Genomic DNA, 17,096 nt, shown 5'->3' on the forward strand with positions numbered 1-17,096 from the left:
TGAGGTGATATCTCAGTGTTGCATGCAAGCATGAGAAGCTGAGTTCAATCCCCAGAACCCACATGGTGGGCTGGAGATGGTTTAGCAGTTAAGGTGTTTGCCTGAAAAGCCAAAGGACTCAGGTTCAATTCCCCAGGACCCACATAGAAGAGACGTATGCATCTGGAGTTCGTTTACAGTGGCTAGAGGCCCTGGCACACCCATTCTATGTCTCCTCTCTATCTCTCTGCTTGCAAATACATAAATAAAAAATTAAAAACAATGTCACATATGGGTAGCACACACCTGTAACTTCAGCACTGGAGAAGGGGATACAAGAGGTTCCCTAGGTATCCCTAACCAACTAGTCTAGTCTTTTATTTATTTATTTTTCAGAAGTAGGGTCTTACCGTAGCCCAGGCTGACCTGGAACTCACTATGTAGTCTCAGACTGGCCTCAAACTCAGAGCAATCCTCCTACCTCTGCCTCCCAAATACTGGGATTAAAGGTGTATGGGGGCTGGAGAGATGGCTTAGCGGTTAAACGCTTGCCTGTGAAGCCTAAGGACCCCGGTTCGAGGCTCGGTTCCCCAGGTCCCACTTTAGCCAGATGCACAAGGGGGCGCACGCGTCTGGAGTTCGTTTGCAGAGGCTGGAAGCCCTGGCGCGCCCATTCTCTCTCTCCCTCTATCTGTCTTTCTCTCTGTGTCTGTCGCTCTCAAATAAATAAATAAAAATAAAAAATAAAAAAATTTAAAAAGGTGTATGGCTACCACTCCCAGCAGCTAGTAAACTCCAGGCCAATGCAAGATCCTACTAAAAAAGAGGTGGATTGGGCTGGAGAGATGGCTTAGCGGTTAAGCGCTTGCCTGTGAAGCCTAAGGACCCCGGTTCGAGGCTCGGTTCCCCAGGTCCCACGTTAGCCAGATGCACAAGGGGGCGCACGCGTCTGGAGTTCGTTTGCAGAGGCTGGAAGCCCTGGCGCGCCCATTCTTTCTCTTTCCCTCTATCTGTCTTTCTCTCTGTGTCTGTCGCTCTCAAATAAATAAATAAATAATTTAAAAAAAAAAAAAGAGGTGGATGATATTTTTGAGGGTAATATCCAAGATTTTCTCTAGCCTCATGTGGTCATGCAACCACACACTTATAAACACACATACATCTACATCTTCCCCCAAAACAAAGAAACCATCATAAAAACTTTGTTCACAGGTAGGTTCTGGGCTTCCCTTCCTCTAAGCATTTTAGAAGAAAAAAACCTTTCCAATAGTTTCTATAATGCTTATGGAGAAAATATTTAAGAAATTACACCAACTTCCATAATATGGCGAAATTATTTATTAAATTTTTTCAAGTTTGAGATTTATTGGAGGGAGACCCTCTAAATCACTTTGACCCTAAAAAATGAGAAAACAAGAACTATATAAGGACTGTAAAGTGGTGTTGAAAAACACCCATGTAGTAGCACAGGTCTTAAAAGAGTATTTACATTGGCACCTTGGGTAATCTAAAAAAGCAATTTTGTGGCTCTCCTTTTGGTCCCAGATTACAAAAGTTTGGTTACTACCACCTGTTTTAAGAGGTAGAACATATGCCTTCTACCAGTCCATTTTCCTGGCTAGCTGGCCTCAACAGAGTCTCATATCTCAATCCATTTGCCTTTGATGATGGCCAGATCTCTACGGCACAGAAAGTGAGGCTTCTTGCTGACATTACTTCAGATCCATGAACCGGATATCCATGATGAGAAGATAGTTCTTAGGTAGTGGGCGGGGGGCTGGAGACAGCACAGTAAACACCTGATGTTCCAGGTCCACACTGGTCACCACAATGAAGCCAGCCACACTGGTCTCAGAAAGGTTCTCTTCTGTACCCTCAGCAGTGCTAACACTCAGTAGATGGTGCACCATATCTCGGCCAGGGGTGACAGGAACTAACTTGAGTTGATTGTCTTCCTGAGACATGCCCAAAGGTAAGCAGGAGTCTGGGATGGTGGGTGCCCCAACTTTGTATATTTTCACATCTGAAAATTTGACATTGAAGGCGTGGGGATAGAAACAGCCTCGGAATCCATAGAAATACTCACGAATACGCTCATCCCTGCATTCCCGCCGGAAGTCCTTAGAACGTTCTACCACACCCCCTGATTTAGGGAGCAGCACAGTGCGCACAAAGTGAGGCAAGTCCCGTTTCAGCTCATTGTACAGTCGTTCTTGATCCAGAACCACAACCACATCCACCTCAAAAGCTGAAGCTGCATGCACCAGGGCCTGGTAACCAGAGCCCTTGACCCAGCCACAAGTGTTAATCACACAGCCACTCACAGATGCCCTTCGGTTCACTTCACACCTTTGGTTGAACACATCTGCTAAACGTGATGTAATCTGGAAAAGAATCAAGACAACAAAAAATAAGTCTACAACTATTTTGTCTTCCTTTGGGATCAGTGGGATTATATATGAGAAAAATGATTTTGGGCAATGCTAGGGATCCAACCCAGGGCTTTGGCACATGCTTGGCAAGTGTTCACCTTGAGCCCTATTATAGTTACCTTAGCATTGCTGGGACAAACTAGACCAAAGGTGGCTGATGAGGAGAAAGGGTTTATTTTGGCTTATAGCCTCTAGGAGAAGCTTCATGATTGCAAGTGAAAGCATGGCATGAGCAGAGACTAGACATCACCTCTGGACAGTAGGTGGAAAACAGCAGGAGTGTGAACCAAACCCTGGCAAAGGGCTGGCCTGAAATTTACTATGTAGTCAGGCTGGCCTAGAACTCATGGTCCTCCTCCTACCTCTGCCTCCCCAGTGCTGACATTAAAGGCATGCACCACCACATCCAGCTGTGTTTTGTTTAGTGACAAAGAGTCTGGGTATATAATTCAGGCTAGTTTCAAACTCCTACTCCTCCTGCCTCAGTATTTCAAATGCTAGAATTATAGGCAAGAGCCACCATGTTGGCTAAAAATTATTGCAGAGAATGGGCACACCAAGGCCTCTTGCCACTGCAAATGAAGTTCAGACACATGCCCCATTCTGTGTCAGACATTACATGGGTACTGGGAGATCAAACTTGGGTCATCAGGCTTTGTAAGCATGTGCCTTTAACTTGTAAGCCCTCTCCCTCCAGCCCTGAAACTGCCTTGCTAAAAATATATATAAATATATGTATATGTATATATATATATGTATGTATGTATGTATGTATGTATGTATGTATGTATATATATTTATGCCTGCACGTGCATGTGGAGGCCGTACTAAAGTCCCCTCCCAGTTTCCTACCAAGATGATAGTAACCTTTCCCTCCAACCCATCTTAGCTCCAGCTCTGACCTTATTATAAAGCTTGATATTGGTGCCAGGAGTGGTGGAGCCAAAATGATATACCAAAGGAGCCTGGATGGAGAAACCTTCTTCAACATCTGCTGGCCGCTCAATGTACAGGGCACCCATAGTACCAGGGATAGACACAGAGCCCTGGCCCACATCCAGCTCCACGTAAGTAGGACGGCGGCCCAAACGAACTCCATAGTTGAGTAGTAGGCGACACACGGTGGACTTGCCCACGTCAGTGGGACCCACTACCATCACTCGGGGACCTCGCTCTTCTTCTTTTTCCGCCTGCCTCCGCATCTGCTCCAAAGCTGTGTGAGTGTTGAGGTAAAGCAACATAGGTGTGTCTTTAGAGACATAAGCCACCTCTGTACGGCCACTCAACTGCAGAGAACAGCCATGCCAAGTGAAAACAGCCACCTTGGCACCAGCATCAAAGGTGAACTTTTTGTTTCGGGTCAGCTCCGTACCAAAGATCTCCGCCATGCCACTCAACAACTCCAACTGAACTGACTGGGATGCCTCCACCTCAAAGCGAAGTTCTGTTTCTCGCTCAAGTTCAAATTTAGTCGTTGGCTTCTTGTCATCGTTGGCTTCCTCTCCCATCTTTTCTGTATAGCTGCTGTACCTAGACCACAAACTAAAGATTAGATAGGGCTGGAGATATGGCACAGCAGTTAAGGTGCTTGCCTGCAAAGCCTAACAAACTTGATTCCCCAGTACCCATGAATAGCCAGGTGCACAAACTGGCACATGCATCTGGAGTTCACTCCCCCCACCAATAAATAAAACATTTAAGAAAAATGATTAGATAAAAACCATAAGTCAACTGGGCACGGCAAAGCATGCCTTTAATCACAGCACTAAGGAAGCAGAGGTAGGAGGCTCCCAGCAAGTTCAAGGCAAAACTGGGTCTACAGAGTGAGTTCTAAGTCATCTTGAGCTAAAGTAAGATCCTGCCTTGAAAAACACAACAACAACAACAAATCACCAAGGCCCCACTTCAGTGAATGTTTCCCCTTATCTTACTTTTTCTCCATATTTCTTTTTTGTTGTTGTTGTTTGTGTGGGCCCAGGTGTATATTCAGTTATGCATGTATTTGGTTGCACATATGTCTGGAGTCATAGGGTCCACAGTGTCCTTCTCTATCATTCTCTACCTTATTTTCTGAACTGAACCCGGTGCTTACCAATTTGGCTAGACAAGGAAGGCAACAAACCCTCAGGATCCTCCTGTCTCTGCTCCCCAGCCCTGGAATTACAGGTGCCACCACGCCCAACTTTAGTATGGGTGCTAGGAATCTAAAATCAGGTCCTCATGCTTGCACAGCAAGTAATAAACCACTAAGCCATTTCCCTAGCCCCTCCATATTTCCTATTATCATCTGTCTCACTATATATTTGTATGCTGTCTTTCTCCTCCCACTAAAAGGTCACTTTTAGTTTTTTGTTTGTTTGATTTTGGTTTGTTTCGTTTTTTTTGTTTTTTATTTTTCGAGGTAGGGTCTCACTCTGGCTCAGCTGACCTGGAATTCACTATGTAATCTCAGGGTGGCCTCAAACTCTTGGCAATCCTCCTACCTCTGCCTCCCGAGTGCTGGGATTAAAGTCACGTGCCACCACGCCCGGCTTTGTTTTTTTTTTTTTTTTTTGAGCGACAGACACAGACAGAAAGACTGACAGAGGGAGAGAGAGAGAATGGGCGCATCAGGGCCCCCAGACCCTGCAAACGAACTCCAGACACGTGCGCCCCCTTGTGCATCTGGCTAATGTGGGACCTGGGGAACTGAGCCTCGAACCGGGGTCCTTAGGCTTCACAGGCAAGCGCTTAACCGCTAAGCCATCTATCTCTCCAGCCCTGTTTTTGTTTTTTGAGGTAAGTGTTCAGTATGTAGTCTCAGGCTTACCTCAAACTCACAGCAATTCTCCTACCTTGTCCTTGAAACTGCTAGGATTAAAGGTATGTGTCACCACACCTGTGAACGATTATGTTTTCTATTATATATCTAGTACCTAGATCAGTAGGCACCTCGATTTTTTTTTTTTAAAAAGGGAGCAGGGCATGGTGGCACAGGCCTTTAATCCCAGCACTTGGGAAGCAGAGGTAGGAGGGTTGCTGTGAGTTCGAGGCCACCCTGAGACTACATAGTGAATTCCAGGTCTGCCTAGGCTAAAGTGAGACCCTACCTCGAAAAACAAACAACAACAAAAAAGTGAGGTTCTGGAGGGATGGCTTAGTGGTTAAGGTGTTTGCCTGCAAAGTCAAAGGACCTAGGTTCAATTCCCCAGGACCCACGTTAGCCAGGTGCACAAAGGTGCTCATGTGTTAAGTTCATCTGCAGTGGCTGGAGGCCCTGGCACACCCATTCTCTCTCTCTCTATCAAATTAATTAATTAATTAATTAATATATTTAAAAATAAATATTTTTTTAAAGTGAATGAATGAATGAAGGAATCAGATATAATGGAGAAACTCTCTACAGACTGACAGGAGACTTGATCTTCACTCTCTCTTCATCGTTCTCTGGTACATGCCAGACTTCAAGACAACAGACGCTCACTCCCCAACTATTACTTAACAAGAAAGAAAAGGGCCTCTGCAATAGCATGTAAACAAGAAACACCCGAGATGGGGAGGTGGCACACACAGTGGTTTAAGCGCTTGCCTGCAAAGTCTAAGAAACAGCGTTCGATTCCCCAGTACTCATGTAAAGCTAGATGCTTAAAGAGGAACATGACTGGAGTTTATTGGAGGGGAAAGAGGCCCGAGTAGGCCCAAACTCATTCTCTCACCCACAAATCAATAAATCAAAATAAATGAATAGGACACCGATGTAACTGGATCTGGGAATCCTAGAGTGTCCGTAAATCACTCACTTAATCCTTACACCTTTTCCTCAGCTCTCAACTAGAGACACACTTCCCTACACACACAGCTGTTGTGCGATAACAGGGGCTTTGGGAAGTGAAAATGCGCTTTGTAAACTAGGCAACGCCAAAGAAACGTGAATAATTACTTCTGATCCTGACCCGCACCCCAATCAATTTGCCCAGATCCCAAGGAGACATTCGCGTCCTTGAGTTTCTTATCTCACCTGCACAGCCACAAGAAGGATAAGCCCAGACGCCTCCAAACAGGACCTAAGCGGAACCGCACGCCGCGTTCTCAGATACAGACGTGCTGGAAAGCAAACGCGGCTCGTCTCTTGAACGGTGGGAGGAAGCGCGGCCGCGCAGTCCCTGCTGGGACTGCCGGGAGGTGAGCGCGCGTCGCCGCTCGGCCTTCTGGGAGTTGTAGTTCCAGGATTGTGCGCGTGACGCCAGAGGTGGACGGGGAGGTGCAGTCATTGTGCGCGAGCCAGCGGGGGGAGGCCTGGCCTGGACGCTTGCGCGTGGGGGCGGGGACGCAGCCGGGGCGTGCCAGTTGCAGAGTCCCGCTCCACCTACGGTCTAGAAAGGCGAAGGGTTGGACTAAAATGAAGAGCGCAAGCTGTCCGGGTCTTCTGCCTGCCTAGACCACTAGCCAGAAAGTGGGGAAGTTAAAACCCAGGTTGGGAGGGAGGAAAGCTAGGGGTATGGGAAGTGGGGAGGAAAACAGTCCGCTTGAGGCTACGCAGAGCTGACTTTCTGTACCCGACAGCACGTAGAAGTCACTCAGAGCCGGGCGTGGTAGCTGGCGCTCGCCTTTAATCCCAGCACCTGGGAGGCAGAGGTAGGAGGATCACCGTGAGTTCGAGGCCACCCTGAGACTCCATAGTGAATTCCAGGTCAGACTGGGCTAGAGTGAGACCCTGCCTCCAAAAGACAACAAAAAAGTCACATCACTCAGAATGGGGCTAGAGAAATAAATGGCTTAGCGGTTAAAGCCAAAGAACCGAGGTTCGATTCCCCAGGACCACATGCATACGGTGGCTCAAGCGTTTGGAGTTCGTTGGCAGCGGTGGAAGCTCTGGCACACCCATATTCTCTCTCTCCCTGTCTCTCAAATAAATAAATAGAAATCACTCAGAATTGTTATTCTTTCGGTTTTATTTATTTTTATTTATTTATTTTTATTTTTTGGTTTTTCGAGGAAGGGTCTCACTCTGGTCCAGGCTGACCTGGAATTCACTTATGTAGTCTCAGGGTGGCCTCGAACTCTCGGCGATCCTCCTACCTCTGCCTCCCGAGTGCTGGGATTAAAGGCGTGCACCACCACACCCAACTTCTTTCGGTTTTATTTTGATCTTACTATATAGCCCAGGCTAAGCTACCCTCAGACTCTCGGAGATACTTCTCTCTCAACCTCCTGAATGCTGGAATTACAGACGTGAGCCACCAAACCCAGCTGAAATTGTTTTCTTTAGTAAAAGAATAAAATCCATAGCTGGGTGCAGTGGTGCAAGCCTTTAATCCCAGCACTCGGGAGGCAGAGGTATGAGGATCGCCGTGAGTTCCAGGCCACCCTGAGACTCCATAGTGAATTCCAGGTCAGCCTGGGCTAGAGTGAGACTCTACCTTGAAAAAACATTTTTAAAAAAATCACGTATATCATCCAGTTACCATGTAAATTATTCATTACCCAACAATCTCTCTCCCTCCTTCCCCATCCCCCCCCAGCCCCTAATCATAATTGTTTTCCTAGGAAAATTTCTTGATGTTTATACAAGGTCAGTCATTTGCCCAGTAGGACCAACAGATCCAGCCATGACTATAATCCAGTGTTCATGAGCTTGGTCTTTGGAAGCTTGAATTGTATGCTTAATGTGTGACTTTGGGCAAATCACAGGCTTCCTTTCCCTGAGACGTTCCTTGACTGTAAAATGGGGATAATAACAGTATCCAACCTCTTAAAGTTGTTTTGAAGATTAGATGGGATAATACATGTAAAGCACTAAGCACAATGCCTATAATACAGAAAGTATCTGATGTAAGCTTCTAAGTTTTTATTATAGGCTGGGAAAGCTGGAACAGTATCATCTATTTATACAATACTTTACATTTTTCTTATTTTTCTTTTTCTTTTCTTTTTTTTTTTTTTTTGAGGTAGAGTCTCATTCTGGCCCAGACTGACCTGGAATTAACTGTGTAGTCTCAGGTTGGCCTCAAACTCACTGCAATCCTCCTATCTGTGCCTCGAGAGTGCTGGGATTAAAAGTGTGTGCCACCATGCCAGGCTTACTTTACATTTTTCTAAATTCGTTCAGGTCTCTTGTTTCACAGCATCTCACAAAGTTAGCTTAATTATCTCTGATTTCATTTGGGAAGGACACTAAGATAGGCAAAGATACTTGCCCAGTCATTCAGTTATTAGTAGAGGTATGACTCTGTGATAGCTGATTTCAACTGCCAACTTGATCAAATTATTAAACACTAGGGGCATAAATGAGGCATGTCTTTGGCTGTCTGAAAGAGTGTTTCCACCGAGTTTAACCCTGAATGTGAACCATACCATTTCCATTGGCTCAATAAAAACAGAAAAAGAAAGACCAGAGAAATGGCTTAGCTATTAAGGTGCTTGCCTGCAAAGCCAAAGGACCCAAGTTTGATTCCCCAGGACCCATGTAAGCCAGGTACACAAGGTGGCACATGTGTCTGGAGTTCATCTGCAACGGCTGAAGGCCCTGGCATACCCATTTTTCTCTTCTCTCTTTGCTTCTCTCAAAAAAAAAAAATATATATATATATATATATATTAAAGCCAGGCATGGCGTTGCATGCCTTTAATCCCAGCACTTGGGAGGCAGAGGTAGGAGGATCACTGTGAGTTTGAGGCCACCCTAAGACTTCATAATGAATTCCAGGTCAGCCTGGACTAGAGTGAGACCCTACCTTGGGGAAAAAAAAAAAAAAAAAAAAAGCACCAGTATTCTCCCCTGTCTGCTTTGGGATCTGTCCATATCTAAGCAAGCTCCCACCACAGATGTAAGCCACTCCTACTGCCATGCCTTTCCTACCACCATGCTGGACTCTAGCCCCTGAACCAGGGGCCAAGGTCAGCCATTCCTCCCCTTAAGTTCCTTCATGTCAGGTGTTTGGTCATAGCAATGAGAAAAGTAATAAATACCAAGTCAAACCAAGAATTTGGCAATCTGAATACAATTTTAGTAATGGCAGTTATATAGATGTCAGATTCTGTTCCTTGGACTTCACAGGTATAAGCTCATTTAATTCCTGAAAGAATTTTGTAGAATAATGGTCATTCCCATTTTAAATTTACTTACCAAAAAAAGGGGGGAGGGGGAGGCTGGAGAGATGGTTTAGCAGTGAAGGCACTTTTCTGCAAAGCCAAGGATCCTGGTTCTATTCCCCAGGACCCAGGTAAGCCAGATGCACAAGATGGCATATGTGTCCTGAGTTCATTTGCAGTGGCACTCCCATTCTCATTCATTCTCTCCCTCCTTCTTTCTCTCACACAAATAAATAAAAATAAAATATTTGTTTTAAGGTGAGGGGCCGGGGAGGTGGCTCAGAGGTTAGAGGTATTTTCTTGCAAACCTGGCAGCCCAGGTTTGATTCTCCAGTATCTACCACCTAAAGTAAGATGCACAAAGTAGTACATGTGTCTCAGTTCATTTGCAACCCTAGCATGCCCATTTGCTCTCTCTCAAGTCAGTCAATAAGTAAAAATATATTTAAAAAAAAAAAGAGCTGGGCGTGGTGGCACACACCTTTAATTCCAGCACTGCGGAGGCAGAGGTAGGAGGATTACTGTGAATTCGAGATCACTCTACATAGGGAATTCCAGGACAGCCTGGACTAGAGTAAAACCCTATCTCAAAAAACTAAAAATAAATAAATAAATAAAATAATAGTGAGTACTTTTTTCATCCCGCTCATCTGATGAATACAGACTGAGGATCTTGGGACAACTTTCTGATCTGCCTTTCTATGGCTGGCCCACTTAGCATTGACACTTCTCTGAGGGCTTGTTTTAACTTTTTTTGTTTTGTTTTTCAAGATAGGGTCTCACTCTAGCCCAGGCTGACTTGCAATTCACTATGTAGTCTCAAGGTGGCCTCAAACTCATGGCGATTCTCCTACCTCTGACTCCCAAGTGCTGGGATTAAAGGCATGCGCCACCACGCCAGGCTTTTTTTTTTTTTTTTTCTTAACAAGAAGGGTCTCACTTTATCCCAGTCCAGGCTGACCTAGAATTCACTATGTAGTCTCTGGGTGGCCTTGAACTCACAGAGATCATCCTACCTCTGCCTCCCAAGTGCTGGGATTAAAAGTGTGCACTACCACACCCAATTTATTTTAATACCATGCAGCCATTAGTTATTCAGTTAACTGTTATTGTATGTGCTGATCTTCTACCTTCAGAATTTCATGTCTTGAGCCTCCAAGTCTCAACTTTCTGAGGAACTCTCCCTTTTCCATATAACCTGTCTCCTAGATTTTTTTTTCTTCCACACTCTCGCTTAAGCCAATGTCTCCCAAATACCTGCAAGTCATCTTTATGTGGATATTGTATAACCAACCATCTCCAGTTGATTTTAGGAAGAACCCTCCCCCGCTTCAGACTGCTCTCCACTTTGCTTCTTAGACAAAGAAAAAAGGACACAACATTTAAAACATCTGCTTGCCCACACTCTCCCTTCTCACTTCAATCTTCACCAAGCACTCCTGTCATTTACTTCCCACCAAAAAGGATTCTGTCCTCATGTGTCCTTCTCTCCAGCTAAATCTTTGATCACTTTGGTGCTTCACTGATTGAAATTCCTGGCAATCATTTTTGTTCCTAAACTTTAAATCCATGCTTTCAAAAGTAGTTATTGCTGAGAGTGGTGGCCCATGCCTTTAATAATAACACTGGGGAAGTAGAAGTAGGAGAATTGTTGTGAGTTCGAGGCCACCCTGAGACTGCATGGGCTAGAGTAAGACACTACCTCAAAAAACCAAACCAAACAAAGAAAAAAAAACCCAGTGATTATTGGCCAGACATAGTGTGGCACACACCTTTAATACGTAGCACTCAGGAGGCTGAGGTAGAGGATCAATATTGAATTTGAGGCCAGCCTGAGACTACAGAGTGAGCTCCAGGTTACTCAGGGCTAGAGTGAGACTCTGCTGGAAAACAAACAAAACTAGTTATCATTGCTCTTATCTCTTCAAGACTGGCTCCTCAAATTCATCGTTCATTTCCTTATTTGGTGCCTGGATATTCATATTCTCTCTCTTCTTCCTTCTTTCTTCTTTGTTGGTTTGTTTTTGGAACAGTATCTCAGGCCAGGCTGTCCTCAAACTCATGACAATCCTCCTGCCTCAGCTTCTAAATACTGGGATTACAGGTATGAGCCACCACTTCTGATGTCTTTCTTTTCCCCATTCTTCTCAGCTACAAACTTTTGTTTGTTTGTGTTTTCGAGGTAGGGTCTCACTCTAGCTCAGGCTGACCTGGAATTTACTATGTAGTCTAAGGTTGGCCTCAAATTTACGGTGATCCTCCTACCTCTACCTCCCAAATGCTGGGATTAAAGGTGTTGTGCCACCATGCCCAGCTCCAAACTTCTTGTACTATCTCTCAAGATACACACTTTGTGAAAAGAACAAAGATATAACAACAACAAAAAGATGCACACATTGTGGTCCACTGCTTTTTTAAATTTTTTTTAAAAATTTATTTACTAGAGATGGCTGGGGGGCGGGAGAATGGGCATGTCAGGCCATTGCAAAAGAACTCCAGATGCATGTGCCATGATGTGCATCTGGCTAACATGGGACCTGGAGAACCAAACCTGGGTCCTTGTCTTCGCAGGCAAGTGCCCTAACCACTAAGCCATCTCTCCAGCCCACTCATTGTGTTTTCTGAATTTACCCTAACCCCAGAGTGATTCCTAATTTCCTATTCAGAATTCCTTTTTCTTCTTCCCAGCAAGCAATTGCTATTACCTATTTTTCCTGCCCTAACCCCTCCCCTCCCCCTCCTTACAAGTGAAAGAAGAATAAACCAGCCACAACACTGTTTTCTAGAAGGCCTTGTCTTTCAAATTTTTCATTTTCTTTTCTCTTTTTCTTTTTCTTTTTTGAAGTAGGTGTCTAGCCCAGGCTGACCTGGAATTCTGGAATTTACTATGTAGTCTCAGGGTGGCCTCCAACTCACAATGATACTTCCACCTCTGCCTCTGAGTGCTGGTGGCACACGCCTTTAATTCCAGCACTCTGGAGACAGAGGTAGGAGGATCACCCTGAGTTCAAAGCTACCCTGAGTTTACATGGTAAATCCCAGGTCAGCCTAGGGCTACAATGAGACCTTGAAACACCGAAACAAATGAAAAAACAAACCCTTAAGTTTTTGCCTACCTAAGTGTCACTTGCCTTTGATCCCAGGCCGAAGTAGAAGAATGTGTGAGTTCAAGTGCAGCCTGGGGCTACAGAGTGAGTTCAAGGTCAGCATGTAAGTTTCTTCTTAGGGGATATACTCTGGGTACACATATTTTGGTGACATAAACACTATACAGCATTCTATGAAAAGTTTGTGAGCCAGATGAATTTCAACTGGAAGCTGATGAAAATAGCAAAGTAAAATATAATTTCTGGGCCGGGCGTGATGGCGCACGCCTATAATCCTAGCACTCAGGAGGCAGAGGTAGGAGGATTGCCGTGAGTTCAAGGCCACCCTGAAACTCCATAGTGATTCCAGGTCAGCCTGGGCTGGAGTAAGACCCTACCTCGAAAAACCAAAAAAATATATATAATTTCTGGGCTGGAGAGATGGCTTAGCAGTTAAGGCACTTGCCTGCAAAGCCTAGCAACCCGGGTTTGATTCCCCAGTACCCATCTAAAGCCAGACACACAAAGTAGCACATGCATCTGGAGTTTATTTGCAACAGCTAAAGGTCCTGGCACACCTATTCTCTCTCTCTGCTGGGGAATGGTGGTGCATGCCTTTAATCCCAGCACTAGGGAGGTAGAGGTAGGAACATTTGAGGCCAGCCTGAGACTACATAGTGAATTCCAGGTCAACCTGGTCTATAAGCCTTAGAGTGAGCCCCCCACCTCAAAAAAAAAAATACATATAATTTCTCCATAAAACATAAATCTGGCATCATGTCTTAATTTAATTTAATAGTAGGTCCTCTCTGGGCTTAAGTTGAGAATGCAGTTTTTGTTTGTCTGGCTTTTATTTATTTGCTTAGGTTCTTACCACGTAGCCCAGACCTGCTCTCAAATTTGCAGTCCTCTTGCCTCAGTGTTGCAAGTAAACATTAATTCAAAATAGAAAGAAGGGCTGGAGAGATGGCTCAGCAGTTAAGACACATGCCTGCAAAGCCTAAGGGCCTGAGTTCAGTTCTCCAGTACCCACATGAAGCCAGATGCACTTGATCTGGAGTTTGTTTCAGGAGCTAGAGGTCCTGTCATACCCATTCTGTTTCTCTCCTTCTGCCATTTTCTCTCACTCTGTCTCAAATGAATAAATAATAAAAAAATAATAATTTTGATGCAAGCCCAAATGACTGGCTTTTTTTTATTTTTATTTATTTATTTGAGAGTGACAGACACAGAGAGAAAGACAGATAGAGGGAGAGAGAGAATGGGCATGCCAGGGCTTCCAGCCTCTGTAAACGAACTCCAGACGCGTGCGCCCCCTTGTGCATCTGGCTAACGTGGGACCTGGGGAACCGAGCCTCGAACCGGGGTCCTTAGGCTTCACAGGCAAGCGCTTAACCGCTAAGCCATCTCTCCAGCCCTTTTTTTTTTTTTTTTTTCGCAAGATAAGGTCTCACTTTAGTTCAGGCTGACCTGGAATTCACTATGTATCCTCAGGGTGGTCTCGAACTCATGGTGATCCTCCTACCTCTGCCCCCCAAGTGCTGGGATTAAAGACATGCACCACCACGCCTGGCTTTAAAATATTTTTTTTAAAAGAAAGACTACTGACATAATGAACCCTGTTATTTTGTATACTAACTTAAAAGTTTATATAAACATCTAAAAAATGGTCTACATCTCTAGTCATCATGGAAATGCAGATTAAAACTATGTTGAGATTCCATCTCATTCCTGTCAGATTGGCTACCATCTGGAGGACAAATGACCATAAATGCTGGCAAGGATGTGGAAAAAGAGGGACCCTTCTATACTGTTGGTGCAGTGTGGTACAGCCATTGTGGAAATCAGTGTGGAGTATACTGAGACAGCTAAAAATAGATCTACCATATGACCCAGCTATACCACCCATCTCACTACTTTAGAGATACTTGCTCAGCCATGTTTATTGCTACTCTATTCACAATAACTAGGAAATGGAACCAGCCTAGATGTACAACTGATAATGAGTGAAGAATGAAGATGTGGCACATTTAGACAATGGAGTTCTACTTAGCAGTAAAGAACAATGAAGTTATGAAATTTGCAGGAAAATGGATGGATCTGGAAAGTATTATACTTAGTGAGGTAACCCAGGCCCTGAAAGCCAAATGTCACATGTTCTTTCTCATATGTGGATCCTAGCTACAGATGATTGGACTTCTAGGTGAGTAAGAAGAAAACTCAGTAGCAGAGGATAGTCAGCTAGAAGAGATATAAAGGGAATAGAAAGGGGGGGGATCTTAATAGGATATATATATATATATATATATATATATATATATATATATATATATATATATATACACACACACACACACACACACACACACACATACACATACATACATACATACATATAAAACAGATTAATAATGGTGAAATGGCCTAAGTGAGGTCAGGGGAAGAGATTGAGGAAAGGTGGAGGGGGGCCCTAATCAAAATCTAAGAGGATATAAATAAGTCATATGGAAACCTACATTTTTGGACATTGGAACACTCAGGAGCCATAGATTGTTGCTAGAAAATTTTCAGTGCCAGAGATGGGAAACCTTCCAGTGAGGTGTTGGTCAAGGAGGTCCCTGATGACCCCAAAACATTATAGGCCATTGCTGAGGCTCTTGGTTTCCCACCAGGAATAGATGGTAAGAACCTATTGCTGAAGACTCCACATACTTGGGCTCAAGGTTACTGAGAAATCCTACTGGAGCTGAGCTGAAAACCTCCATGTAGACCAGCTGACAGAAAGTTGGAAAAAGCCATGCTGCATGCACTTTAATGGAAAAGAGAGAAATCACCAATGAAGATACTCAACAGTGGACGCTGCAAGCCTTAGATTTGGCCAGCTAGGCCAAATGAGCCAACGGGTGCAATAGTGACATGTCTGTTATGGGGGAAACCAACCGCCCTGTACTTTGACTTTGACTGGAGGCCCACTCCATGGGAGGGAATACATCCCTGATACTGAAAACCTGCAACAGGAGCAGTCATGAGCCCTAGGGGTGTAATGTCTGCTGCTATCTGGCTAAATGTATATACTATGCTCACCAGACCTCCCAGTAAGTACTTCTCTTAATGTTCATACCCATATATTAATGCTACTATCACTTTTGGTTAGAAAAGCTTCTCTTTTCAGATGACAGTGACCTTGTGCTGACTTAGAAGGCACCATGATGCTGGGAAGAAGTGACAGAGGAGTGCTCAGCACTGAAATATCTCTATCACACCTTCCAAGGCTCAGGGTCTATTGTGGAAGAGGTGGCAGAAAGAATGTAAGAGCCAAAGGAAGGGTAGGACTCCTTACAACGTGCTCCTCCAGACACAAAATGGCCTGGATATCCATGACCTCACAGTGCCTGACACTACCTATACAAGACCATCATAATTGGAGGAAAAGATGATGACATCAAAATAAAAGAGAGACTGATTGAGAGGAGGAGGGAATATGATGGAGAGTGGAATTCCAAAGGGAAAAGTGGAGGAGAGAGGGAATTACCATGGGATATTGTTTACAATTATGGAAGTTGTCAAAAAAAAAAAAAATAGGGCTAGAGAGATTGATTAATGGTTCAGACATTTGCCTGAAACAGCCTCAATCCCTCTGCAGGAAATAACTATTCTTAGCTTCTCCTGGCAAAAGAGGAAAGGTAAGTGCAAAGAGTATCAGGCACTTGCCTGTGGTTCCTGGTGAGTAGTTGGTGGACCTAAGATTTCAACTCGGGTGTTTTGACAACTAAAGCCAGATACTTGGTTCTCACCTGAAGATGCCACTTGACTGATTTCAAAAGCCCCTTCTGGCAGCACTCTGCGCCAGGCACTGCAATCCTGGGATACAGAGAAGTTTCTAATGACTTGCCTCAGAAAGTTTATAGCCCACTAGAAAGCACATAATTTGTGTCTGCATTCATGAAATAGAATTTTGGAGGTAGATAAGAGGTTTCTATATGCAAGATGCCATATTTGGTCTATGACTTCTCTAAAGGGGGTATTCAACGTTTAGACTTTGAAGGTAGGAATTTGTAATGTACACGTTTTGGGGCCCAGTTTTCCATCCATGACTATAACTATATCCTTCTTCACCCTGCTTCAGGGCTGGTGTCTGAGCTGAAGTGAGGAAATGTGACATGTTGAGTGTGTGTCTACTTCCTGGCTTCTGCTGTCCACATCCATCTCTTGCTTCACCAGTCTTGCAACCTCCTTTCTCCAGCCCTGCCACTGTTACTCCTTTGCTCAGCCCTGCCCTTCCCTTAGGTTCGATCTCCTTGGCCACATAGCCTTGCTTCTTTTAACAACTTACCTCTCTTGCTTTGGCCTATCCCTAGCACCTGTCACTCCCAAGCCATCCCTCTGCTCTCACTCCCCAGCCTTGGTCCCTCACTGCCTGCCCCCTCCTTCCCTCCCAGCCCGCCTCCTGTGTCTCCCAGCCCTGCTCTGACGTGGGAGGTGAGGGGGTGGGGGGATGGATGACTCACAGTGTTATGATGCAGCCTCA

At 44.7% G+C, this 17,096-nt stretch overlaps 1 protein-coding gene across 1 annotated transcript; it reads right to left on the bottom strand.

Moving 5' to 3' along the window:
* Positions 1 to 1,302: 1,302 nt before the first annotated feature.
* Clp1 (cleavage factor polyribonucleotide kinase subunit 1) lies at positions 1,303 to 6,543 on the bottom strand. The gene is made up of 3 exons (XM_004667722.3): positions 6,409 to 6,543; positions 3,314 to 3,941; positions 1,303 to 2,363 (listed from the first exon to the last, which is right to left on the bottom strand). Exons 2-3 carry the CDS (start codon positions 3,917 to 3,919, stop codon positions 1,692 to 1,694), a joined length of 1,278 nt encoding a protein of 425 aa, XP_004667779.1. The 5' UTR covers positions 3,920 to 3,941; positions 6,409 to 6,543; the 3' UTR covers positions 1,303 to 1,691.
* Positions 6,544 to 17,096: the final 10,553 nt, after the last annotated feature.

This window comes from Jaculus jaculus, chromosome 1 (assembly GCF_020740685.1).
Source record: "Jaculus jaculus isolate mJacJac1 chromosome 1, mJacJac1.mat.Y.cur, whole genome shotgun sequence".
In the NCBI taxonomy this organism is placed as follows: domain Eukaryota; kingdom Metazoa; phylum Chordata; class Mammalia; order Rodentia; family Dipodidae; genus Jaculus; species Jaculus jaculus.

Bases quoted from the DNA above. Each gene is read 5' to 3' on its own strand.
- Clp1 (XM_004667722.3), bottom strand. From the start codon at position 3,919: ATGGGAGAGGAAGCCAACGATGACAAGAAGCCAACGACTAAATTTGAA. The intron at 2,364-3,313 runs GTCAGAGCTGGA...ATTCTTTTCCAG, and splicing joins ATATCAAGCTTTATAATAAG to ATTACATCACGTTTAGCAGA.